A 27,861-nucleotide genomic window follows, 5' to 3' on the forward strand; every position below is an offset into this window, starting at 1 on the left:
TGCCTCAGCCTCCCAAGTAGCTGGGACCACAGGCGCCCGCCACAACGCCTGGCTATCTTTTGGTTGCAGCCGTCACTGTTGTTTGGTGGCCCGGGCTGGATTCGAACCCGCCACCTTAGGTGTATGTGGCTGGCGCCTTAGCTGCTTGAGCCATAGGTGCCGAGCCAATCTGTCCAGTTTTATGAGGGGGTGTTAAAGTCCCTGGCTATTATGGGGTTATGGGATATCATATTGTTCAGACCTGTCAAGGTCTTTTTCATAAATCTGGGAGCATTTAAGTTGGGTGCATAAATATTTAAAATTGAAACGTCTTCTTCTTGTATTGTTACTTTGACCAATATAAAGTGTCCATCTTTGTTTTTCTTAACTATAGTTACTTTACATCCGCTTGTGTCTAAAAATAAGATCGCAATACCTCCTTTCTTCTCATTTCCATTTGCTTGAAATACTGTTTTCCATCCCTTAACCCTAAATCTTGATTTGTCTTTAAAGACTAGATGTGTCTCCTGGAGACAGTATATGGATGTCTTGTGCTTTTTAATCCAGTCAGCCAGCCTGTGCCTCTTCAGTGGTGAATTCAATCCATTTGCATTTATTGAGAGAATTGATAAGTGTGGTGGAGTTCTAGTCATCTTATTTCCTGAAAGTGCATCATGTAATTTTATCCTTTGCGCCATTGTGGAAGCTAAGTTTTGATGTTCAGCTTCTGGGTGTTTACATTGCTGGTGGTCCATTGTGGTGGTCAGTACTGAGAATAGGTCTAAATATTCCCTGTAGAGCTCATCTTGTTGTGGTGAATTTCTTCAGTGTTTGTATATCCACAAAAGATTTTATTTCTCCACCAATTTTAAAGCTTAGTTTAGCAGGGTACAGAATTCTGGGCTGAAAATTGTTTTAAGAATGTTGAAGGTGGAACCATGCGTTTTTGGCTTGGAAAGTTTCAGTTGAAAAGTCTGCTGTCATCCTAATGGCTTTGCCTCTGTAGGTCAGTTGGTGCTTACCCCTGGCTGCTTGCAGAACTTTTTCTTTCATCTTGACTTTGGACAGGTTCATTACAATGATGTGTCTTGGAGAAGCTCTGTTTGAGTTGAGATGACTTGGGGTTTGATATCCACATCCATCTGAAAGGTATGTGTCAGGGTCTTTAGTAAAACTTGGGAGGTTTTCATTTATGATAGTCTCCAGTAGGCCTTCTATTCTTTTGGGACAATCTTCTTCCCCTTCAGAATCCATATTATTTTTATGTTTAAACACTTCATGGAGTCTCGTAGTTTTCTAAGTGCCCATTCTGCTTTCTCTCTCTCTCTTTTTTTTTTTTTGGAGCCAAAGTCTCGTTATGTTGCCCTCAGTAGAATTCCGTGTCGTCACAGTCACGGCAACCCCCAACTCTTGGGCTTACGCAATTCTCTTGCCTCAGCCTCCCAAGTAGCTGGGACTACAGGCACCTGCCACAATGCCCAGCCATGTTTTGTTGTAGTTGTCATTGTTATATGGCAGGCCTGGGCTGGGTTCAAACCTGCCAGCCTCAGTGTATGTGGCTGGCACTGTAACCACTGTGCTACAAGCATCAAGCCTGCTCTCTCTCTCTCTTCTTTTCTGCCTCTTTAACTACCTGGGTTAACTTGAAAACTTTATCCTCTAGCTCTGAAGTTCTTTCTTCTCCATGGTCTAACTCATTTTTGATACTTTCTACTGCATCTTTACATTCCCTGATTGTCTCCTTCATTTCCTTAAGCTCTGCCATACCCTTTCTATATTCTACATATCTCTCATCTGACTTTTGGTTCTGTCTTGCCATTTTCTAACCCATTCCTTTTATTGTCTTTATCATCCATATTTTAAATTCCCCTTCTGTCAAATCCGTTAATTCTTTATAGGTGGCATCTTCTGCATTAGCTGCCTCATGGTCCTGTGGGGGAGTTTCTCTGTTTTGGTTTTTCATGTTGTTGAAATTTTTCTGTTGGTTCCTACTCGTGTTCTTTCTTCTTATTCACCTCATTATCTCCTTTTTCCTTCTCACTTTCTCCTTTGCTTCAAATTACTTTTGTCGTAGAGCTTAGGTCTTGAAGTGGGCTCAGCCTGAGCAAAGCCAGACTCTTCCTCATGGCCAAAAAAACAGGATCTTTGCTCTGGATGACAATGTGTTGCATTATGTCACCTGGACACCAGGTGGTGCTGTGGTTGTTTTTTTTAGGTGACAAAGAACACAACCAGCAACCCCTATGGTCCTTAATTGTAATTTAGCTGCCCTCAGTGATCACCTGCTTGTTTCTTCAGCATTAGATCCTGCCAAGTTGAGCTCTTCAAGCTCACAAGAATCCTTCAGGGGTAGGTCTCACAGTGTCCCCTGACTTAAGTTCTTGTGGAATGCGGGAGTCTCTCAGCCTGTCCTAAGAGTGGAGTTCTGATCCCTGGCAGGCGGACTTAAGATGGCTGTCCTTTAGGCCCCTGCTAAGACCTTCTCAGGACCTTCCCACAATGGAAGCCTCTTGGCTACTGAGCCCTTTTTAGTATGGCTGCCTCACCAGCCACCAAACCTACGACCAGTCGGCTCCAACTGATATTCAGATCTGGTTGTTGTAGTATACTGTTGGAGTCCACCCACTCTTCTAAGCTTTCCACTCAACAGGAAGCTTCCCCCAACAACTGAAAACTCCAGAAGGGCTTCCTCCTTTCTAGGACCTCCATGGGGGAGGGCAGCTGATCCCAGCTAGTAGCAATTACTTGCCTAATGTGTCAGATTTCTACCACTCTAGATCATGTACTGTATCCAGCTCACCACCTCTTCCCTGTGCTCCCCAACCTACAACTCTGGGTAAGGTCCCTGTGCTAGGTATGGCTGGGTTCTCTCTTTTTCCCCATTTGTTCTAGGAGAGCTCAGCTGAATGATCCTTCTGGTTGCCATCTTGCTCCTCCCTAATTTGTTTCACTTTAAATCATGAATTTTAAGCGTGTCCTTACTGTTGGCTGGCAATTGTTTTGTATTTCCACTCATTTAGGTGACCATTCCTGAAACCTGTGATACTTCCCCAACCCCTTTATCACTTAAAAGATGATGAGACTTGGGTGGCGCCTGTGGCTCAAAGGAGTAGGGTGCTGGGGCCATATGCTGGAGGTGGCCAGTTCAAACCCAGCCCCGGCCAAAAACTGCAAACAAAAAGAGAAAAAAAGATGATGAGATTCCCCTCTACATCAGTGAGAAGGCAAAAATAATCAGAAAGAACTTTGCTAGACTCTACCACCATACCTACCTCCATACTTCCCCACTAACACCGGTAGCCACATATTTTACCTTCCTACTTATTACCATAGGGGAACTGTCTGTGCTTTTCTCCACCATGGGTCCTTGTGCTTATATGTGCTAGAGCCGCATTCTCTCTCTTCAACCCAAGAACATCCTTCAGAAGGTTTCCTCCCCTTTTTCATAACTTGTCAAAATTTTCCTTTTTCTTAGATCATATTATATGAAGAAAACACATATTCTTCCTCATCTTCAGAAAACAAAACTGTTGATATCAGCCACCTCCCTATTTCTTTGCTTTGCTTTTCAACAGAATTTAAAAAATCATCTAATATTTGTTGTCTCCAATTCATTTTATTTTCTTTCTTAAACTCACTCTAGTAAGGCTTTCATGTCCATCACTTTACCAACACTGCTCTTACCAGCTGGCTTCCATGTTAAATTTAATGGTCTGATCTTTATCCTCATCTTACTTAATCCATCAGCTTCACTTGACACAATTGGTAATTCCTTTCTTCTTCAAACACTTTACTTTGCTAGGTTTCCATGAATAGTGTATACTCTCTCAGGTTTCCATCTACCTTACTGACTTTGCTTTGTCTCCTTTGCTAGTTACACTACATCTCTACTAGTAAAAAAAAAATATCAGCCACTTTGGGACTCAGACCTTTGACTTAATGTTTTCTCCAAATTCACTTAGTTCCTTGGTAGACTCATCTAGATCATGGCTTTATAAAAGATCTGTTTCTTGTTGACTCACAATCTATCTTCAGCCCATATTTCTCTCCAGACTCTCCATACATGTGTATTCAACGACCTTTAATACCTCTATTTGGATGACTAATTATCTCATAAATGTGCCCGAAACTGAGCTCTTCATCTTCCTTCTCGGACTGTTCCTTCTGCAGTTATCCCCATGTGAATTGATGACTATACTATCCTTATACAATTTAGGCTTGAATCCTTGGAGTCATTCTTAATTTCTTTCTTTGTTTCACACTTCATGTGTAGTTCAAGAGCAAATCCTGTGGTTCTACCTTCATAATGGCCAGAATTCTGACCACTTCTCACTGTTTGTATTGGCACTGTCCTGATAAAGGTCACAGCTATCTTTTTCCTGGATTGTTACTCAATAGCCTCCTATTTGGTCTTCTAGTTCCTACCTTTATCCCCTATAGTCTGTTTTTATTTTTTGTTTTATTTTATTTATTTATTTATTTGAGACAGTCTCACTTTCTCTCCTGTGGCATCATAGCTCACAGTAACCTCAAACTCCTGGGCTCAAGTGATCCTCTTGCCTCAGCCTCCCGAGTAGCTGGGACTACAGGCCCCTGCCACAATGCCTCACTATTTTTAGAGATGGTATCTTGCTCTGGCTTAGGTTGGTCTCAGACTCCTGAGCTCAGGCAATCTACCCACCTTGGCCTCCCAGAGTGCTAGGATATAGTCTATTTTTAGCATAACAATTATGTCAATCCTTACCTTATTTTTTAGGTCATAATATGTCGTTATCACCTAAAAGTCCATAGCTTATATTAAGATTTATTCTTGCTGTATATTCTATGAGTTTGGACAAATGTATAATGAAATGTATCCATAATTGTATGCAGAGTGTTTCACTGCCCTAAAAATCCTCTAAGCTTCACCTGCTTTTTTTAATTTTATTTTTTCTTTGTTTTTGCTTTATAGTACATCCTTTTCTCTTCCTCTTGGCAACTACTGATTCTTTTACCTGTCTACTTTTCCAGAATGTTATATAGTTGGAATCATATAGTATGTAGCCTTTTCAGATTGGTTTCTTTCACTTAGTAATACATTAATACATTTAAAATTCATCCATGTTTTTCATGGCTTGATAACTCCTTTTCTTTTAGAACTAAGTAATATTCTACCATGGGTATTTACCACAGTTTGTTTACCTACTGAAGGACATTTTTGTTGCTTTCAAGTTTTGGCAGTTACAGATAAAGCTAATATAAAGATTTGCATGTAGGTTTTTGTTTGGACATAAGTTTTCAACTCATTTGGGTTAATACCAAGGATTGCAATTGGTTCTTAGATCATATGGTAAGAGTTTGTTTAGTTTTCAAACAAACTGCTGAACTGTTTTTCAGAGTCATCGAAATGAATGGGAGTTCTGTTGTTCCACATCTTCTCTAGCATTTGGTGGTCAGAATTTTGGATTTTGGCCATTCTAGTTGGCATATAGTGGTATCTTGTTTTAATTTGTAGTTCTCAAATGACATGATGCTGAGCTTGAAATCCTTATTTGCCTTCTGTGTATCTTCTCTGATGAGGTGTCTATTCAGACCTTTTACCTAACTTTTAATCAGGTTGTTCGTTTTCTTATTGCTAAGTTTTAAGAGTTCTTTGTTTATTTTGGATAATATCCTTGTTACTAGATATATGTTTTGCAGATTATTTTCTTCTAGTCCAAGGCTTAACTTCTTACTCTGTTGACAGTGTTTTTTGCAGAGCAGAGGTTTTTTTTTTTTACTTAAACGAAGTCCAGCTTGTCAGTTATTTCTTTTATGGATTGAACATTTGGAGTAGTACCTAAGAAATTATCATACCCAAGGCCATTTAGGTTTTCTTATATATTTTAGGAATTTTATAGTTTTGCATTTTACCTTAGGTATATGATTTGTTTTGAGTTAAATATTTATGAAAGTATGAGGTCTGTATCTAGGTTCACTTTTTTGCTGTCTGTGCTCCACTGTATTGCTTTTGTTCCTTAGTCAAAGATTAGCTGACTCTTATTCTATTTATGTGGGTCTAATTCTGGGCTGTCTATTCTGTTCCATTGATCGATCTATCCTTTTTCTAATACCACACTGTCTTTTGAGTACTGTAGATTAATTGTATGTCTTTTTGGTTTTTTATTTTATTTTTTCTTTGTTTTTGCTTTATAGTATGTCTTGAAATCAGGTACTGTCAGTCTTCTTACTTTTTTCTTCACTTTCAATATTGTGTTGGTTATTCAGGGTCTTTTGTCTTTCCATATAAACCTTAAAATCATTTTCTTGATATCCATGGAATAGTTTGCTGAGATTTTGATTTGGATTGCATTGAATCTGTTGATCAGGTTGGGAAGAACTGACATCTTGACAATATGGAGTCTTCCTGTTCATGAACATGGAATATCTCATCATTTATTTAGCTCTTAGATATCTTTTGTAAATGTTTCTGTAGTTTCCATCATATAGATGTTGTACTTTTTTTGTTAGATTTACACCTAAGTATCACACTTTTGGGAGCACTGATACAAATGGTTTTTGTTTTTGTTTTTGTTTTTGTCAAGAGGTCCTACTCTGTTGCCCAGCAGGGAGTGCAGTGGCTGTTCATAGGTGCAATCATAGCACACTGTAGCCTTGAACTCCTGCCCTCAAGGAATCCTCTTGCTTCAGGTTCCCTAAGTAGCTGGGATTAAAAGTATATACCACCATACCTGGCCATTTCTAGCTTTTGATTGCAAGTGAGAGATGTGGAACTCTTCCTTTATCACTCAAATACTTAGATGCCATTGTAAGGTTATTAATTAGCCTAATTTCAATATTGTTGTGTCTCAGGGATTGGGGAGGCCAGAGGAGAAGGAAATAAATGGATTTGAATAGCCTGCCTGTAAAATTTTGATAGTCAGAATACATGTAGCATTTATTAAGTTCACCATCTTATGTGGGTATGGTTCATGGTGCCCCAAAACAATTAACAATAGTAACATCAAAGATCACTGATCATAACAAATAATAATGAAAAAGTTAGAAATATTGTGAGCATTACCAAAATGTGACACCAGGACAGTAAATAAACACACGCTGCTGGAAAATGGCTTCAGTAGACTTGCTGGACGCAGGGTTTTTAGTTAAAAGGGAAGGACAATGAAACAGAGGACGCCTGAATTATCACTATGTCTTTTGCCTTCTACTTGCCATCTACTTAAAAGTTTCTGCTAGCAGTGATTCAGTTGTTATTTCTTTATAGATTGGTACTGTGGTTTGAATGTTTTTGTCTCCTCAGAAATTCATGTTGGAACTAAATCTCCAGTGCAACAGTATTAAGAGGTAGGGCCTTTGGGAGAAAATTAAGGATAAACACCTTTAAGAAAGGATTTGATGTTGACTAGGTACACCTGTAATCACAGAGCACTCTGGGAGGCCAAGGCAGGAGGATTGCTTGAGGCCAGGAATTTAAGACCAACCTGAGCAACATAGTGAGACCTTGCCTTTACAAAAAAAATTAGCCAGGCCTGGTGGCATGCACCAGTAGTCCTACCTATAGAAAGGTAGGAGGCTGAAATGGAGGGATCACTTGAGCTCAGGAGTTTGAAGTCCAGCCACTCCTTCCAGCCACTTCAGTCCAGCCACTGAAGTCCAGCCTAGGTGACAGAGTGAGACCCTGTCTCTAAAAAGATTAAATAAAATAATAAAAATAAAATGTGCTTGAGGAGCTGGGCATGGTAGCATATACTTGTAGTCCCAGCTAGTCCAGTAGTTTGAGGCCAGTCTGCAACATAGATCCCCTCTCTTAAAAAAACAAGCAAGACTTAAAGTGAGTTTTACCCTTTATGCTGGTTGATTTCTCCCACCCTGTCAGGACACATCGTTGGAGGTGCTATCTTGGAAGCAGAGACTGGGGCTCTAACCAGACAGTGAATCTGTTGGCACCTTGATCTTGTACATCCTGGCCTCCCTAGGTATGAGGAAATGTATTTCTGTTTATAAATTACCATCTTGGATATTTTGTTACAATATGGACTGAAGCAATTGTTTAATGACTGTCTCATTATGTTGCCCTTGGTAGAGTGCCATGGCATAACAGCTCATAATAACCTCAAGCTCCTGGGCTTAAGCAATTCTCTTGCCTCAGCCTCCCAAGTAGCTGGGACTATGGGCGCCTGCCACAATGCCCGGCTATTTTTGTTGTTGTTGTTGTTGTTGTTGGAATTGTCATTGTTATTCAGCTGGCCCGGGTCAGGTTCGAACCCACCACCCGCTGCGCACGTGGCTGGCACCATAACCACTATGCTACTACGGGCGCCAAGCCTCCTTTTTTGTTTTTATATGATTTTCTCTTTGTAGTATTATTCTACATCTTTATGATGTATCTAGGGGCACATTTAGTTTTATTCCTGTTGGGGACATTTTTTCATGAATATGAGGTTCCATGTATGTGTCAGTCCATTTTGCATTGCTATTAAAAGAACACCTGAGCCTGGATAATTTATAAAGAAAAGAAGTTTATTTTCCTTATGGTTCTGTGGGCTGTACAAGAAGCATCTTGCCAGCACCTACTTCTGGTGAGAGCTTCAGGGAACTTCCAATCAAGGTGAAAGATGGAGAGCAGACCTGTCAACCTGGCAAGAGCAGGAGCAAGGAGAGGAAGGAGGTACTGCCAGGCTCCTTTCAACACCAGTTCTTGCATGAGCTAATGAAGTGAGAACTCACTCACTGTCAGAGGGAGAACACCAAACCATTCATGAAGGATCTGCCTTCCTGACCCAAACACCACCCATCAGCCTCCCCCACAGAACAGTAGGGATTGAATTTCAATATGAGATTTGGAGGGCCAAGCATCCAAACCATGTCAGTATTTCTCATCAGCTCTTGAAAATTCTAAGCAATATCTCTTCAAATGTTGCGTGTTCCCCATTCTTTATCCCATTATTTTGAACTACATGTTAAACCTCCTCATTTGGATCTTTTTATTTTTATTTTCCTTGTCTCTTAACCTCTCTTTTTCCATTTTTTAAAAACCGTATGCTACCTTTGTAATTTCATATCTCTTCTTGACCACTGTTTCTCTTCATTTACATTTAATGTAAATAGCAATCTAATGTGCAATTTCTTCTTTTTCTAGCTGTTCTGTTTGATTAATTTTCACATCTTCTGATCTTTGTTGGTAGTAACTTGTTCCTTTTTTTCATTCCTTCTTTTATGACTTTAAATATTGGAATGTGGTTATTTTATGGTCTCTAGCCAATAATCATATTACCTTTGGTTTTATTTTTTTTTTCTTGAAACAGAGTTTTACTTTGTTGCCCTCGGTAGAATGCTATGGCATCATAGCTCACAGCAACTTCAAACTCTTGGGCTTAAGTGATTCTCTTGTCTCAGCCTCCCAAAGAGCTTGAGACTACAGGCGCCTGCCACAGCACCCGGCTATTTTTTGGTTGTAGTTGTCATTGTTTGGCAGGCCCGGGCTGGGTTCAAACCCTTCAGCTTCGTTGTATGTGGCTGGCGCCCTTGCCACTGAGCTATAGGTGCCAAGCCTTAACTTTGGTTCTTATTGGTATAATTCTGCTTTGCTTAGTTACAGTAAAAGATTGGTCTTCATGTGTTTTGTAATTTGGAATCATAAACTGAGGTTTGGTGGACTTATCTGTAGGAATCCTCTGTGACCTCAGCAGAGAGTGTCTCCCCTTCAGAGTACTTTTGTTTACTCAGCTAAGTTTCCCAGGAATATTACCAGGCCGAGACCATTTTATATTAGTTCTTTAGCAAAAAACAGAATTGGTCCCAGGCCATTCACATAGTGTAAATTTGAACTCTGAACTGAAGAGAGAGCAAGTCTAAGTTGATAAATTTTTTAGCGATTCTCCTCCCTTTCCCCCTAACACAGCCCAAGTCCTGCTATCCCCCTAAGTCAGCGAAGTGATATTTTTTCCCTACTATACATTTTTTCCCGAAGCTGTGGTTTGCCAATAGTTCTTGCTTTAGTGGGGTCTCATTTTCCACTTCTGTTGGGCTCAAACCCTTGTCTCTTAACACCTACACAACTGTAAGGACCCAAAGTCTTTGGTTCTGGAGACCTGCAAAACTCTATTAGGACAGTTCACTAGTAGTTTAAACTTACTGTTCTGTGTTTTCCTTTAGTTTTCTCTTCTGGTTTTAACTGGGCTGTGTCTTTCTGTGAGATCAAGTATAAATGTAAAACAGTCATTATATTTTATTCAGCATTTTTAGATATTGACAGTACAAGAGGTTTTCCAGGTTATCTGGGTTGTCCTACCTGATGTAAGAGGAAGTCTGTTGTCTGCTTTTTAATTCTGTAGAACTTATTGTTCACAAAAAGTATTTTTTTGTCTTTTGTTAAGTTACATAAAGTACATACATTAATCCATTTTACTATTTTTTTAAATGAGGAAGTTACATATGAAACTAAAGTCTACTTTGTCTTTCTCCTTTCTCCTTTTCCTTAAAGTAACCCATGATATGTTTGGTATATATCTGCAGTGAAATGGTTTTCAAAGAAACAATCCAGTCTTCACAGCAACTTGAATGTCTGGGAGATTTCTATTAAAATGTAAAAGGATAAATTTTGTAGAAGCTGCCTCCTGTTGGCTGGCCAGCATCGAGTCAAATCTGATTCCACTTACAGATATACCCAAGCTTGTAGGAGAAGAGGTATTGAAAATGAGTATGGAAAGAGTCCATTAGTATGTCATAAATTTAGCTCACCATTTATATAGCAAGGTGGGTGAATTAACTGGTATCACTTTATCAGGTGTCCACAAACTATGGCCCGTGGGCCACATGAGGCCTGCCTAGGACCTTTATCCGGCCCACCGGGTGTTTTTGCCTCCACTGCCTGTCCTGCTTAGCAGCTGACTTGTCCCGGGGCCCGCAGTCCAGCCCTCCAACAGTCTGAGGGACAGTGAACTGGCCCCCTGTTGAAAAAGTGTGAGGACCCTTGCTTTACATCATAACAGCTCATGAGAGAGAACTTTTAAATATAACAATCTTAGAATTGTTTAGAGAACTTTCCTTGTATTAGAACAACAGTGGGGACAGATCTGGTAGATACCGTTATTCCCATTTTACAAATAAGTAAAACTGAGGCTCGGTTTATGTAGTTAACATCTTGTAGAAAGGTTAATGACTCTCCAGAAATTAGGCAGGTGGCAGATGGCAAAGATTGTATTACAAACCCTACCATGAGAATTCAGGCCGCCTTCATCTTTTTGCCCTGCTGCCCACTGGTGATAAAGAATATCAGCTCCATACCGTCAGTAAAGAACCAGTGCTTTCTTGTCGATTTATTCAAGTTCATTCATTCAACAAATTTGAGCTCCTACTGTGTTCTCATCCCAAGGACTATAGATAAGAGCTAAAGTGCTAGTGTGTTGGTTTTAGATTTGCTGACTAACGTGCTCTCTACTTTCTTTCTGTAGTCAGATAATGATCTCCACCTGCCAAAGAAGTTTGTGGTTGCCAAGAGAAAGGTAACCATTTCTCATCCCCTTGAGTGGAATTGGATGCCTCTAGGAGCCCACATTGGCTGGCAATAGACATGGCCGAATTTGCAAGCTATAAGGAGACTGCCTCTAGCCGCCATTTGCGGTTTAAGTTACAGAGTCTAAGCCGCCGCCTTGATGAGTTGGAGGAAGCCACAAAAAATCTCCAGAAAGCAGAGGATGAGCTCTTGGATCTCCAAGACAAGGTGATTCAGGCAGAAGGCAGCAACTCCAGCATGTTGACTGAGATTGAAGTGCTGCGCCAGCGGGTGTTGAGAATTGAAGGTAAAGATGAGGAAATTAAGAGAGCAGAGGATCTGTGTCATCTGATGAAGCAGAAACTTGAAGAGGAGGAAAACTTAACTCGGGAGCTGAAATCTGAGATTGAACGGCTTCAGAAACGAATGGCTGAATTAGAGAAACTAGAGGAAGCCTTTAGCAGGAGTAAGAATGACTGCACTCAGCTGTGCCTGAGCCTGAATGAGGAAAGAAATCTGACCAAGAAAATCTCCTCTGAGCTTGAAATGCTCAAAGTCAAGGTGAAAGAACTGGAATCTTCTGAGGACCGTCTGGATAAAACTGAGCAGAGTTTAGCGTCAGAGTTAGAAAAACTGAAATCGTTAACTCTGAGTTTTGTAAGTGAGAGAAAATACTTGAATGAAAAGGAGAAGGAAAATGAGAAATTGATAAAAGAACTAACTCAAAAACTAGAGCAGAACAAAAAAACGAACCGAGATTATACAAGGAATGCTTCTAATCTGGAAAGAAATGACCTACGGATTGAGGATGGCATCTCTTCTACACTACCGTCCAAAGAATCAAGAAGGAAGGGTACTCTGGACTATCTAAAGCAGGTGGAAAATGAAACAAGAAATAAATCAGAAAATGAAAAGAACCGAAATCAGGAAGACAACAAAGTCAAAGACCTTAACCAAGAGATTGAGAAACTTAAGACTCAAATTAGACATTTTGAATCTTTGGAAGAAGAACTTAAAAAAATAAGGGCCAAAAATAATGACCTTCAAGATAATTACCTAAGTGAACAAAATAAAAACAAATTCTTAGCCAGCCAGCTGGAGGAAATAAAGCTACAAATCAAGAAACAGAAAGAGTTAGAAAATGGAGAGGTAGAAGGGCAAGATGCTTTATTGTCCAGCAAAGGCAGACATGAGAGGACTAAGTTCAGAGGCCACGGGATTGAGGCATCTTTGTCCAAGCACACATCCCGGGAACTGTCGCCTCAGCATAAGCGAGAAAGGCTCCGAAACAAGGAATTTACTGTTAATAATGAAAACTATTCTATCAGCAGGCAGGTTTCTTCTCCCAGTTTCACCAACAGGAGGGCAGGAAAAGCTTCTAATATGGGGGCAGGTACAGATAGTGGGACTCAGGAAACAAAGAGAACTGAAGACCGATTTGCATCTGGGTCTTCTCAGAGTGAAGGGAAGAAGTCCAGGGATCAGCCATCGGTACTCAGTCGCTATCCTCCAGCTGCTCAGGAGCACAGTAAAGTTTGGAAGGGGACTCCCAGGACAGGCACTGAGAGTGGATTGAAGGGAAAAGCAGAGAAGACAACACGAACATTTAGTGACACTACTCATGGGTCTGTTTCCAGTGACACATTGGGTAGAGCTGACAAGGCTTCTGATACCTCCTCCGAGGCTGTCTTTGGCAGGAGAGGACAGGCACCTGGCAATGGAAGTCAAATAACTCAGGCTACGGACTCTGGCTGTTCTAAGGTCACTGGAGCTCTGGCCTCATCTCGAAGATCCTCCTCAGAAGGGCTCTCGAAAGGCAGAAAGGCTGCCAATGGCCTGGAAGCTGATACCAGTTCCCCAAATTCCAAGGCACCTATTTTATCAAAGTATCCTTATAGTTCTAGAAGCCAAGAGAACATCCTTCAGGGCTTTTCAACCCCCAGTAAAGAAGGAGTTGATCAACCTGTAGCAGTTGTGATGGAAGACAGCAGTCAGCACGAAGCTTTGAGGTGTCGAGTCATCAAATCTAGTGGCAAAGAGAAGCCAGACTCAGATGATGACTTGGACATGACATCTCTTGTTACTGCCAAGTTGGTAAACACAACCATCACTCCAGAGCCAGAGCTCAAACTACAGTCTAACTCTAGGGAAAAGGCTAAATCCCGAGGGGGACCTAGGATCTCCCCATTTGAGAATGATAAAGATACGGAAATAGAAAATGAATCTGTGAAATCTATCAGAGCCTGCACCAATGCTGTGGAATACACAGATCCCAGCAGTGCTGGGGTAAAAAGCCAGAGGCCATTTAGTCCCAGAGAGGCCTTGCGGTCTAGAGCTGTCATCAAACCTGTTATCATTGATAAGGATGTGAAAAAAATCATGGGAGGATCTGGAACTGAGGCTATGTTGGAGAAACAGAAATCCACCTCCAAACCAGGGACAAACAAAGTGACAAGCAGCATTACTATCTACCCCTCTGACAACAATAGCCCTAGAGCCAACCCAGGGGAGGTCTCAAGGGAGAGGCACACATCCACCAGCAATATCCAGGTTGGGCCACCAGAGCTCACATCAGTTAGCAACCATGTCAACTCCCCATTTGAGCTCTCCATTCATAAACACGATATCACCCTGCAGCTCACAGAAGCTGAGAGGATGGGAGATGGGCCCCTGAAGAACAGGCCAGAAACAGTGGTCTCTCGGAGCAGCATTATAATCAAGGCATCGGACCCTGTGGAAAGGAACAGCCATGCACCCCCAACGGAGACAATCAGGTGGAAAAGCCATACTGCTCCAGAAGCAGGTTCCTCAGAGGCTAGACATGTTACTGTGCGGAATGCCTGGAAGAGTAGGCAAGACTTGAAATCTTCAGAAGACCACCCTACACGAATAGGTAAAAACATGGAATCCACCAATCCCTATACCCAAAGGTCTTCCACAGACTTCTTGGAACTTGAACAACCCAGGTCCTACCTTTTGGAGCAGGGAACTCGAAGGGTAGGAAGTTCAGGGGATGCCTCTGAGCTCTCCTCCAGAAGGACCCAGAGTAGCCTCACTGTGTCAGAGGTGCTTACCCGTCGGAACCGGGTGGGAGACACTGTCACGGCTGCAGCCTGGAACCACTCAGCAGGCACAGTGAGTTCTGTTTCTTCCGTTCTCTATCATTTTTCTCCCCTTTGTCTCTTACTTTTCCTCTTTCCTTTTTCCTATTTACTTTCTCCCCTCCACACGGACCTGTGTGACCTAGGATTCTGGCAACCATGGGGCTGGGAAACGCTGAGTAAAAGCAGGTAGCTCAGAGAACTGTTGAAGACCAGGTGGGTTTGACCTGATCTGACCTGAAGTTTTGGCAGAGAGCAGTGTTACCTTCCAAAATCCCTTTTCCAATTGGTCTTCTCTGGTTTCCCCTCTTACATGGTGACACAAAAAGGAAGTATGTCTTCTGTTCTCAATTTGCCAGAGCTGCCAAAGGAGCTCTTCTGATGGCCTGAAGCATCACCTGGAAGCACCAGCTAAGCTGATGGGAAGCTCGGGGTGATAGTAGGCAAATTCTTGTCTGCCTCAGACAGTAGATCTTTGTAGGCTGCCAGTATATAGGGGATGAAGAGAGCTAGGACTTACATTGGGCTGACTTTATACTCAAGTCCAAGTGGACTTCTTTTGCCCCAGACTCTGTCTGTCCCTTTATATCGTAGACTGAGAGCAGGGCTGGTTCAGTATTGCTATTATAAGTCTTTACAAGATAAAGACAAATAATCCTTTACTAACAATGTATTTATTTTGTAAAAGTTGGATTCAGTCAAAAGGCCTCACTCAAGGATCCAGGAGACCACATGTGGCCCCAGGGACATAGGTTACCCACCCCAATTTCTTACTCATAATTGTGTTTTTCTTTGATCTGCATTTGCTTGGGAGGACCAAGGAAAACATTTAAAAAGGAGAATTACAGAAGAGGATTACAGAGAAAGATGGGCTATTTAGGCCCCTGAAGCTTTGGACATCTCAGAGTAGAGATTTTAGATGAAGGACAGGCATGGAATATAAAAGGGATAAGGCACGTGAGCTTTTTGGTGTAGTTTGTATGTAGGAAGTAGAAAAAGAGCTGTCTAACCCTCTTTTCAGCATACTCCCCCTCCCCCACCAAGAAAATGGCTCTCACCCCCAAAAGCATGCAGGCTGCTATATACAACTTTAGGTCCGCTGGTGTCTACTTAGAGGTGCCACTCCGATACCTCCAGTTCTAGGCCCTGTCCTTAACAGGGATCTTGTTCATTTGTGAGCCTCCTAATCTACCCTGGTTGTTCCCACTCAGCTCAGAGTGTCTGATTTCCAGGAACTTACATATTGGCCTATACTCAAGCAAAAGCATGTCTTTGCAGTTACACTGTGGTCTCTCTGGGCTTTATCTTCCTCTACCAGGTTGGAGAGGACCCACTGGGGTAGGAGGTGAGAGGGTCTTGTTCCTCACTATACCACCCCCTACAGCTCACTTTTGTTATTTATTGGCACAGGAAGAAGGTGAAGATTGCATTCTCAGTGTCTACAAACGACTGCCCAATTCCCTGGAACAGTCTGAACTGCCCATGAAGCAAGGCCTGCCAGAGTCTGGACGAGTACGGGCTGAAGACCGGTTACGGCCAACCAAGCCCTGTGCTGAGGAAAACTGAGCCAGCTGGATGGGGTCTGCTGCCTCTCCTCTGCTTCTGCTTGTCAGCTCTTCTACCTTCCTGCCCTATGAAGGATCAAAGGCCAGTTGACCAGGCTAAACATAAGGCCTTGGCTGGGAGACCATGATAGAGAGCTGGGCTATGGCTCAGGTAGTTTTTGCCAGTTGGCCAGAGGGAAGCATACTACAAGCTGTCCAGTCACCCAGGCTCAGCCTTCCCTGATGCATGAGTCTTCTCTCTCTCCTTGTCCCTGTCCCCCAGGTAGTATTGATCACCCTGCCCTCCAAATAGAGAAAGATATAGAAATCTCTAACCACACAACAGCAGTCAAATGGCTCTTCTCTGCTCCTTGGTGGGTTGTTGCCGTATCATAGACCAGCCCCTTGTCCATAGTCTGACTTCTTAGTCTCCTCACCACATCCAGTTCATTCCTTGTTTGCCCTAACAGCTCAAGTAGCCACTAAGACTTACTAGCCATCAGCTTTAGGGGGCTTTCCTCAGACTTCTAAACCAGAATAGGTCTGTGCTGCCTCAAGGGGATTATGGGAGTACCCTTTAAGTTGACTTTTGTCTGACCTGGCCCCCTGGCTGACCACTGGTTCCTGGGAGCAGCTTGCGGAATACCCATTGGAATGACAGCGGCCCTCCCAACCCCAGCTCTCTGCTCACCTTCAAAGGCACCCAGACATGAACAAGCCTCATGCATCTCCTTCCTGGGTACCAATAATGCTGCTGGCATCGCCTGTTCTCTCCTATGGCTGGAAACTTCAGGCTGACTTCTTAGTTTCCACCTTGGGAAGATCCCTAGACTAAGCTGGGCCTGACCTAGCATACTCTACCTTCAAGGAAGTGCCCAGCAAGACAGAAAGCAGATTGGAAGAAGTAACTTCCTTTTAGTCACTCCACAAGCAATAGCTCCATGAAAGGCATGGACTACAAGAATACTCCCTTCTCTTCCTCTTCCATCCCCCATGGAGGAGTCATTGCACTTTACCAAGCTGATGCATTCCTACAAAAGTGGGCCCATGATTTCTGCAAGTTGACTATCAATTTATGGTGACTTCATTGGAGGAAAGATGATACATGCCCGTTGAAGGGCCTCAGGTTTATACAGTTCACAAATGCAGCAAACCTTTCAGGAAGCCACATAAATAAAAATTGGTTAGTTCCTTATACTAGTCACTTGGGGAAGTTAAAAAGAATTGGGATGGTTTAGCACTGCTTTTTCTATAGTATTCTTTCAATTCAAAGGGATCCCTTTTCAAAGGCTACCTTTATAAAGCAGATGTATACCTTCATAGCACGAGCATTAGATTTAAGAGTCTAGATGACTGGATTTTTTCCATGGCTTCGTGACTTCATTGCTGTGTGGCCTTGGGTGAGTCATTGTCCTCTTGGAGCCTGTTTCCTTATCTGTAAAATCAGTTCTTTGAAATGGGTGGTCTCTAAGGTCCCCCCATATCTGGTATTTGAAGATTCTTTTGTTTTTACTGTCCTGTGTCAGATGATTCCTGCTTTTGAAGGATCATCTGGGTGGGTTTGGAATGTGTCTTCTCTCCTGCCTACAACTGTTTTCTTAGGCCTTATATTTTGTTTTCCTCGTGTTTTAATCTCATGGGGATAACCTCAAAGAACCTCAGTTTTTCATTCTGTATGTAAACAGATTAGGTTAGATGGTCTCTGAGGCTCTTTGTGACATCAGCCATACCCAATGCCATACATTATCTCTTGGCTTTCAGGCAAGGGTGCTTTTTATAACACAAGTCTGCGTATCTCCTGTTTTTGTGTATCTGCTATGAATTTCCTGGCAAGAGAAAGGCTTAAGATTTCCTCAAGAGGAATTTGAGTCATTTTCTCTGCCTCCACTCAGCATGAGAACCAGTGTTCATCCCACCCTTGTCAGCAGCATCAGACTTGGCGATCCTGATAAGGAAGCACTATCTTACTTTCAGGGACAAGAATGTATTGTTCATACTTTTTTCTGGAATTTTGCCAATCTTAAGGGCATTGCCTTTCCTTTCCACCTCAGATGCCCAATTTAAGATACTATTTTCAAAATCTCTTCTTGCTGCTTCTCCTGGGTCACTGTTCAGAAACTAGCTCACTCAAGGCTGCAACCCCCCACTTGCACTTCCCTGCTATTCTCCTTCACTGATTGGCAACCCTGAGAGCTCAAAGGAAATTGACCTCTGTGGTGGCCATCTGAAGGCATAGGAAATGAAGTCTGTGGCTCTTCTCTGTTGGTGGAAACAGAAGGGTGCCAAGCCATGCCGAAAAAATATCTCACCAATAATTCTTGTCTTTGGTATAGATCCCTGGATTCTGGTGCTGTAGCTCCTGGTGCCAAAGTCTGGATCTTTCCACATTTCAGCAGCACCAGCATCTGCTTCTGAAAATGTCTGTGGAAGAGGTACAGCTGTGGTGCCCTTTTGCTGGGGCTGCCTTCTTGAAATCTGAGTGCAATAGGGTTTGATTGTAACAGTTATTTCAGGATAAATTTTTTGTTTCTTCAGTCTGCACACTTTATAGAACAGGTGTAAAATAGATTTTATTTTTAAATGTCTTCAGCATTGCAGAAAATAACAGTGTAATAGCAAGTGAAGGCTAGAGGCTTAGTTCCTCAGGACTTCAAATGGCTGGCAAAGCTGGCTCTCAAATTCCAAAGTTGGAAGGCATGTTTCTGAAAAGCAATCAACATGTGACTGTTTGGACCCAGGCCTCCTGATCAAAGGTCCTGGAAGAAGCCTCCAAGTACAGGGGAGACCTGGTAGTTGAATACTTGTCTGATCAAGCCAAATATTCTCACTGTTCTAGCCAACAAACCCACTTTTATGACAAGCCTCTTCTACGGCGTGGCTCTAACTCTCAAATTTTACCAGCAGGTGTGTAATCTCTAGTGAGATTGGGCAATCTGGCATTAGAGCTGCTTGGTTGGAACACGTAGAGCTGACTAAATGCCAGCAGCTGGTAGTCTCTTCTACTCCTGCCACTGATGCTAAAACCATCAGAGAACGCTAAGCGGAGGACAGAGTAAGCCATGGCTGTTTGCTTTTGAGTGGCATTGAAACAGAGTGTGGGTTAAAGGGATTTGCCTTTGGGCCAAGGACTTCAACCTCAGCTACAGGCAAGCTTGCACATAAATCATCCCCCTCTCATGGGGTGCTAGGGATGGGGAGGGAGGGGTGTAGTGTTCTTGGACTTCTTGTCCTGGGGCAGTTTTAGTTATTCACAGTTAGTGAGTCAGTGTCAAGTGCCACCACTTCCCAGTAAAGGAATAGGGACCCGGAGGCAGAGTCCCTGGCTGCCTTGTTGGTATGGGGTTTTGTTATTGTTACTCTGGTAAGACTGCTTTGGAAGAGCTGCTTTTAGGGTTTATGTTTTGAATACCCCAAGTGGGGAACAGGGTTTTCCTCAAAGCCTCATAACCAAGATCATAGGAAAGGGGCCCTATTTTCCTGCTGCTTCACAGCTCAGAACATATACTGAATGGAATGTATTTTTAAGAGAATAAAGTCTATTTTTTGTATTTTAAAGATTGTGAGGGCTAGGAAGGTCGCCCTCAAATAAACTGTTATTGCATTATAGGTCCCTATGCTGGGGGCATCAGTCTGTTGGTCACATCTACTTGCTTAGGCAGGTGCTCTGGTCTTACCCGTGCTCCTTGGAGCCTAGGTGCAGCAGCTTCTACATTCCCGCTCCAAGCATCGGACCAAGGAGGCCAGAACCTGTCACTGGAAACCAGGGCATAGCCATGAGCAGTGGCTCAGGGCTCCTTGGGTGCATGTGTATAGTTGAAGCTGCCTGTCTGCATGTATCCTCTGGCTCTAATGCTCTCTGTTGGCTCTTCAGCACAGTATGTAACCAATAAAGCTCCCTAGTTTTCATATGCTGTGTGAGTGTCAGTCACGCCATTTTTTTGCTCTCTCCTGCTATTCATCAGTGCAGCTAATACATTTCACTATATTTTATTTAAAATACCTAGCCAGGGCTGGGCACAGTGGCTCATACCTGTAATCCTAGCATTTTGGGAGGCTGAAGTGGGCCAGGAGTCTGAGACAAACCTGACCAAAAGCAAGACCCTATCTATATAAAAAATAGAAAAATTATCCAGGCATGGCATAGCGCACACCTCTAGTCCCAGCTACTCAGGAGGCTGAGGAAAGAAGATCCCTTGAGCCCAGGATTGTGAGGTTGCAGTAAACTATGATGACACCACTACATCTAGCCAGGACAAGAGAGCAAGACTCCATTTCAAAACATACACACAATACCTAGCCAATTATCAGTGCTGTAAGGACTGGAAATACTGGTTGAAGCTTAGAAAAAGACCCAGCATAACTAGAGTTAGAATCAAAGGCTATTTCTTTGCTACATTTTATTTTTAGGTTTGTCTGTTGTCACCAAAAAAACAAAAAATATCAGGCTGCCCCATGCCATCTATTTAAAAAACAAAAACTCTTAAAGGCACCTACCACTGGATTAGACACAGAACCTCACTCACCCCCATGAGGTAACAAGGTTAATAACACAGCTGGGATTCAAATACAGGATGGTACACCAAAATCTACACCTCTGTTCTCACCTCTTCATTAGTCACACTGCTTGCCCTGATCCTGGGATGAGATTTTTTTCCCATTGTTGTCACCCATTCCATGACTAGGGGGAAAAAAATCCCTATTTTCATCATCCAGTCAGACCACTAATACAATATTGCTTAAAATCCTACTGAAGAATAAAACCTCGGCTCAGTTCCTGTAGCTCAAGTCACTAGGATACCAGCCACATACACCAGAGCTGGCGGGTTCGAATCCAGCCCGGGCCTGCCAAACAACGATAACTACAACCAAAAAATATCAGGGCGTTGTGGTGTAGTCTTAGCTACTTGGGAGGTGAGGCAAGAAAATCACTTAAGCCCAAGAGTTTGAGGTTGCTGTGAGCTGTGATGCCACAGCACTCTACCCAGGGGGACAGCTTGAGACTGTCTCAAAAGAGAAAAAAAGAATAAAACCTCACTTAAGAGGCAGCATTACATGCATTTGTAGTAACAGATTTTATCTGTTAGGAGCTCTTGGGAAGGAACAGATACTACTCCCTTCTTATAAAGATACTTTTTACCTTATATGGCAAAAAGGATTATACAGGTTTAAGATTTTGAGATGAGGGAGATTATTATAGATTATTCAGGTGGGCCTTAAATGTAATCACAAATATCCTTAGGATAAGAGAAGATTAGATGAAAAGGCAATGTAGTGATAGAAGCAGAGACTGAACAATATGCTCTGAAGATGGACGAAGGGGCGCCATAGGTGAAGGCATGCAGACAGCCACCCGGAGCTGAAAAAGCAAGCACATGAATTGATTCTACCCCTTCAGAGCCTCTAAAATGAACACAGCCCTGCAGAACCATTTTAGACTGTGGTCATCCAAAACGGTTTTGAGGGCAGTGCCTGTGGCTCAAAGGAGTAGAGCGCCAGCCCCTTATGCCAGAGGTGGCGGGTTCAAACCTAGCCCTGGCCAAAAACTGCCAAAAAAAAAAAAAAAAGGTTTTGAGCCACTGTATCTGTGGTAATTTGTTATATCAGCAAAGTTACTTTGACTTCCCTTATATATTTCCCACAACTCATACCAATAACTGCAAAGTTAGCACATAAACCCATTGAGAAAAAAATCTGGGGAATAAAGTCAGAATGGTTTGCCAAAACCCAAAACTTTGTTTCAGTCTTGTGTTTTATCTTAAAAATTCACTGAGTTTCCTAACATCCATACTCCTGGCACACCAGCAAGTCCACTGTTTCTATGGGACCCCTTAACCTTAATTCCCAACCTTATCTTCTAACCTGAGCAAACTATTTTTCTCCATCCTTCTTCAATGTGAAGGAAATACATATATAACTACTGCCATAGTGTAAAACTGGCATTTCCAAAGGATTAACACTCCTGTCTTGTATGCGACTCCAACCCAAAAGGCAAGCAAAAGAACTAATTTTATATGAAGTTTTATTCTCAAAATATAAAAAAACAAAGAAACTAAGATGTTATTTCACAGCACTTGCTTGCCTCAGTCTTTACGAAGACAATTCAAACTAATGGGCAAGTTTCTCCCTATGCTCTACTCAAAGGAAGCCACCTCCTTTGTCAAATGAGGAGTTCTGTCAGCTGATCGTGAGCCCAGACTCCAAGACGAGAGTTTCTCCGTGGAATCCAGTATTGCTAGTGCAACTCTGCTTACAAAGACACGGGCCTCTTCACTCAGAGTGCACCTGTCTCACATGCTTGGGGACTGCTGTGCAGGGACACCTGGTGTGGCCTGGCGAGGCAGGGTATACATGGCCCCCAAGAACTGGTCTGCAATCCTTCCTGCTTCTCGCAGCCCACTCAGCAGAGCACCATGAACTGTGGCTGGGTAGTTACGGATTGTATGTTCTCCCGCAAAGAAGAGTCGTGGAATTGGCTATTTCAGGGGAAAAAGAAAAATCAGTAGGTTACGAATATGCCTTTATTGTTTTGTATTTGAACTTCTAAATCCCCACTGACCTTGAATGGCCCGGCAGTAGCCCCATCCGCTGCTGACCCAATTATTGTTCATCATTCATTCTGCCAGTGTCCCTCATCAGTAAGCATTTTCTTAGAATTGACAGAAGTACAAATGGGACAAAACTTAGCCCAGCCCCAGTTGTAGAGTCATGCCTATTAAGGCATCGGATAGCAATTTATTGATAATTCTAGTAGTACCTACTGGGGGATGCTTAACTACTCTGGAAGATTAAGCATTTATATGAGGAACCCAATTGTTTTCTGGAGAAGGGTCTGGCAAAATGGTCTAGAATAAGGGCCCAAGGTTATGCTCAGGGGCATGCCCTGGAAGCCCCTAGTGATTTCAGACCTTGCAACAATCCTATGAGCCACTACAAAATGAGTTATAATTAAAAATGGTATTTTTTAAAGGAAATAAGGAAAAAAGTTACTGACTTAAATTCCTGACCCTTCCATTTTGAATGTTGACTGCCCAGATACGCAAAATCAAATATGAGAAATCACACAAATAATACTGCCAATCTCTCTCCTCTGCTCTTTGTTACCAGAAAGCATCCAAGGACAGAACTAAAATCTGAAAAAGTCCATGATACCATTTTTACCCTGAGATCTTGGCTTCTACCAAAATAAGCCTAGATAGTTTGCCAGTTCTCACCTGTGGGGCACCTGGAATTGAGGGGCCAGGAGTAATCGGCTGAGCCATTAAATCATAGTCATTTCCAGATGATCCTGCAGCTACATATGAGTAGGAGCCACGGGCCCAGGGATCAGCACGCCAACGAGACACCACAGTTTCCTTGGGCTGGAGGAAAAACCATGAATAAAGGTCATTACTAGTCACCAAGGAAAACTAGTTATCCAGAAGGCAGAAAAGCAGTGATGGGTGGAGGTGCAAGTGAGAAAGAGTGTGACAGACATGAGCCAAGTGATGAATGTTCTGCTTTAAAATACACTGAGGCAAAATGACTTCAGACAGCAAGGAAGCCTCCATGTTGCCTTCTTGTCCTTTAATCCAGACATCTACATAGGACTTGATCTTTATTCTCTTTTGCAAACTCATATGAAGCATTTAATAGGCCTTCCTTCCTTCAAAGGACTAAGGAGTTGAAGTATTTTAATGGGCCTAAAGAACAGAAAATAGTACCAAGAGATTCTCTTGAGAGTTCCCTAAGGTACTCACTAGAATTTAGCCACTTTGTCTAAAAGGCAGGGTGGCGATTTCTTAGGCAGAGGAGAAATGTAGCTAACAGCCATTGTATTCTCTAGCTAATGCACTGGAGGACTTTTCTGAATTCCACACTTAGGGCATAAAATCCAAACAATAATACACACACACCCAGCACATACTTCTTAATTCTGGCTGAAATTGTTCTGACCACGAACCTATGCTCAGGTTTAGTCAGAACCCAGATTCCTGCCTGCCCCACCCACCTACTTACCTGGGGCACCGCACTGCTACCAAAAATTCCTTTGAGAATGGCCAGGCATCGACCAACAATCACATCATCGCTTATGTTTTCCATGATCCCAGCAGCTTCTCCTGCCACTAGTGCCAATAATATTGGAGCTGGGAAAAGAGAAAGAACAATTCCAGGGTTTTCCTAGACTTTTTTCAAGAACTTATCAGGCCCCACTTGGTGCTCTGAAACCTGATGACAGGAGACACGCAGCATCACTGAGATGCTAGAGACAAGTTACATTTCTACTCTATCCACCAAAGTACAAAAAAACTAGAAGGGAGCTGGTGGACTACAGTTGAGTAAAGTGTGACTCGCGGGCAACTCACTGCTCTACAGCAGTCCTGGAGGTATCATCTCAAACCTTGCTAACAAAAGAAAACTAACAAGTTTCCCTTTATTTTTGCACAGAATTCTTAGCCCTAACCACCTTACATAGCTCCACGACCATGGTGACATCCTTACAACTATCCCAGGCCCCTCTAAGCCTATCACTGCCTTCAGTCATTTATCTGGTGAGTATTTACACAACAGACTTATGTGATGGGCACAGTACTAGATGCTGGGTGGGGATATAAACTAGACTATGTATCCTGTTACAGCAACAGATAAATAATTACACAGGTAACTATGGACTGTGATAAAAAGCTATGATGAAACACACAGGACACAAGGAAAACATACAAAGGCTTAATTTAGATTCAAAAGAGTGGGAGATATGGATATCCTGGCCAGCCTCTCTGAAAATCAACATTTGGGTTAAAACCTGAAAACCTGAAGCCTGCATGGAGTATGTCAGGTTGGGAAGGAAAAGAAAGAAAAAAAAAAAAAAAAGCAGCCCAGGCCCAGACCAAAGTATATGCAGAGGCTCTGAGGTAGAAACTGGCACCATGTACTCCAGGTACCGAGAAGCAGGCAAGTATGTGTGCCTAGAGTCAGCAAGTGGAGCGGGATAAAGGGGGAATGGAGCAGATGAACGAGACATAGAGATGGGCATGAAGGGCCTCAGGGCAATGTTTTCTTTCAGTGATGGAAAGCCACCAAAAGAAGCAGGGATATATAAAAAATAAAAAAATAAAAAAATAAAAAAAGAAGCAGGGATATCAGCAGTAGCTACTGGTATCTACCCAGATAAGAGGTGGGAGTGGCTTGGACCATTAAGTGGGCAGCAGAAGAGAAGTCAACAGGTTTGAGAGATGAGCTGGCAGTGACAGGACTCAATGGCCTAGATGGGGAAGGGAAAGTGCACTCAAGCTGTGCCAGAAAGCAATGTGGTGTGTGGAGTTAGAGGCCCAGGAATGTCAACAATGGTTCACATCAGGCAGTGAGGAGTAACGGAGAGAAATGGGGATGGATGCCATGCTGGTTAACTGAGGTGTCTGCATTGTCAAGGTCATGCCTCTTAATTCTGCTGCCCAGCAGAATGTCTTACAGTTTTATGCCTTTTTCTTGGGAGGGAATAAGTACATTTCCTTTAGTCTGTAGAGACTTAAGAGTAGTCCAATTACAGAAGAAAATAACGGAACAGCAGTTTGATACATTCTAAGGGAATGTTCAAAAATTCAGGGGCAAGTTGGTCTGAGATAAAAAAAAAATCTGAGAATGAGGAATACAAATTTCTTCTTCCAGGAAGCATCCCTGAGCCTGTTCCTCTTGACTGAGTTGATCCTTTTTTTCTAGGAACCCGGGCTTTCAGCCTGTCACTACGTGGTGCCCTGTTCTGGGACTGTTTGTCTTCTTACTATACTTCCCACTAGGCTGTGAGCTCTCTGAAGGCAGGTACTATTTTCCCTCCTATCTTCAGTACTTAGAAGGTATTTAAGGAATTGTTTGTTGAGTTAATGAAAAGAGAATTTAAGGGCGGTGCCTGTGGCTCAGTGGGTATGGCGCTGGCCCCATATACTGAGGGTAGCGAGTTTGAGCCCTGCCCTGGCCAAACTGCAACAAAAAAATAGCAGGCGCCTGTAGTCCCAGCTACTTGGGAGGCTGAAGCAAGAGAATCGCCTAAGCCCAAGAACTGAAAGTTGCTGTGAGCTGTGATGCCATGACACTCTACTGAGGGCAACAAAGTCTCTAAAAGAACAAAAATAGAAAAAAAAAAATAGAAAAGAGAATTTAAGGCATATATATTTGAGAAAACTCAGAATATTATAAACTAAAGGATATGAAAAAGGACTAAAATTAGAAGGACTTACCTTTATAGAGGTTCCAGAAGAGGAAAAGCTCACCCCTGCTAGCAGTTGTACTGCCAACATGCCCAAATAAATTGACACTCGGATCCCAGAAAACTCGGTCAAAACACAACACCACCTACCAGAAGAAAGTAGCACATAAGCTGGTGACAGGGGTCAGGAAGTACGGCCTTAAACATAGCTGTACATTAACAGGAAGTACTACTTCTTCCAAGTTTATTAAAGTCTCTCTCTCTTTTTTTTTTAAGACAGTCTTACTCTGTTGTTCAGGCTAGAGTGTCATGGGATCAGCCTAGCTCATAGCAACCTCAAACTTCTAGGTTTAAGCCATCCTCCTGCCTCAGTCTTTCTAGTAGCTGTGACTATAGATGCCCACCACAGTCCCAGCTAATTTTTCTATTTTTAGTAGAGACAGGGTCTCCTGCGTAGGCTGGTCTGAAACTCTTGAGCTCAAGTGATCCTCCCATCTCGGCCTCCCCCCAGTGCTAGGATGACAGATGTGAGTCACCATACCCAGCCTTAAAGTCTCTTCTAAATCTACTTTTGAGCTCAGAAATCCTCATTATAAATGTATTACTTAGGATGACATTTATGACCCTCTTTTTGCAGGCTTGGATTTACAAAATGATCCCAAGACTAAGTCTGTATAGATAGATAACATGTAATATAATTAAGCACTGAAGGGAATGAATTGACAGCCTCAGCCCTGAGAACATAGCCAAATGTACAAAAGTATGAAAGCCCCTCGTCACTGAGGATAATAAGGCTGATGATGTTTGTACATCGGGTATGTAAAGAAGGTGCCTAGAGCAAGTTACCTTGTTAAGGTTGCCAAATCCCATCCTTTGGACTGCAGATGTTTTCCACTCAGGAAGAGGGGGCACAAACTGAACAGCTGGTGGCTGCTGCTTCAACACTCCCAGAGGAAGGGTACAAAGAACTGCATCGCATTTATAAATAAAGGTTTGACTTGTGGAGCGGGTATTCACAGCTATCACTTCACATCCTAAAGAGGTTGATGGGAAAAGACTATTGGTAATGATCACAGTACTGATAAGGGCAATGAACTAGAGTACCACAAGATCTGTATCTCCCACTTAATTCTGACTATGAGTCTGTATTATCTATTTTGTTATCTTCATGTGTCACATAAGAAAACTGAGGTAGAGGTGAAGTAACTCACCTAAAGATTTAATGACTTAAACCCTCATTGTCAATTTCACAGTCCTTGACTGTCACCTCCATACTACGCTCTTGATACATGATCTGATCTTTTGGACTAACGAAAGGACCTTACCATTTACCAAAAATGAGGGTAAAATGTCCATCCAATATAAGCAATGCCTTTCCACTGGGATCAGCTGCTCACTAAGAACCAAGAGATGAATGATACCAGAGGACTCTGATCCAGATCTAAGGGAGGCAGCCTAATACTGTGGCACATGCTATTTTTGAGGACACACTGTGATGCTGAGCTTGCCAGAACTTGAATGGGCTCAAGGTTAACCTCAGAAAGAGCACTAAAATTAACATCATTTTTCCCGTTTAATGATTACCTA

At 42.5% G+C, this 27,861-nt stretch overlaps 2 protein-coding genes across 3 annotated transcripts in view; one reads left to right on the plus strand and one right to left on the minus strand.

The window, feature by feature from the left end:
- The window catches only part of LUZP1 (leucine zipper protein 1), a 96,741-nt gene extending 80,508 nt beyond the window's left edge, over positions 1 to 16,233 (plus strand). Inside the window, exons 3-4 of the mRNA XM_023509747.1 lie at positions 11,412 to 14,587; positions 15,964 to 16,233. Coding sequence (XP_023365515.1) covers positions 11,531 to 14,587; positions 15,964 to 16,119 — 3,213 coding nt within the window. The 5' untranslated portion in view covers positions 11,412 to 11,530 and the 3' untranslated portion in view covers positions 16,120 to 16,233. The remainder of the gene's footprint in view (positions 1 to 11,411; positions 14,588 to 15,963) is intronic.
- Positions 16,234 to 22,099: 5,866 nt separating this feature from the next.
- The window catches only part of KDM1A (lysine demethylase 1A), a 65,665-nt gene continuing 59,903 nt past the window's right edge, over positions 22,100 to 27,861 (minus strand). For both annotated transcript variants that reach the window (XM_023509711.1, XM_012801570.2), the window contains 5 exons: positions 27,121 to 27,308; positions 26,306 to 26,420; positions 24,093 to 24,220; positions 23,309 to 23,455; positions 22,100 to 22,570 (listed from right to left, as the gene is read on the minus strand). In XM_023509711.1, the coding sequence (XP_023365479.1) occupies positions 22,385 to 22,570; positions 23,309 to 23,455; positions 24,093 to 24,220; positions 26,306 to 26,420; positions 27,121 to 27,308 (764 nt within the window). In that variant the 3' untranslated portion in view covers positions 22,100 to 22,384. The remainder of the gene's footprint in view (positions 22,571 to 23,308; positions 23,456 to 24,092; positions 24,221 to 26,305; positions 26,421 to 27,120; positions 27,309 to 27,861) is intronic.

This window comes from Otolemur garnettii, unplaced genomic scaffold (assembly GCF_000181295.1).
Source record: "Otolemur garnettii isolate 467f Iridium unplaced genomic scaffold, OtoGar3 scaffold00009, whole genome shotgun sequence".
NCBI classification, from domain to species: domain Eukaryota; kingdom Metazoa; phylum Chordata; class Mammalia; order Primates; family Galagidae; genus Otolemur; species Otolemur garnettii.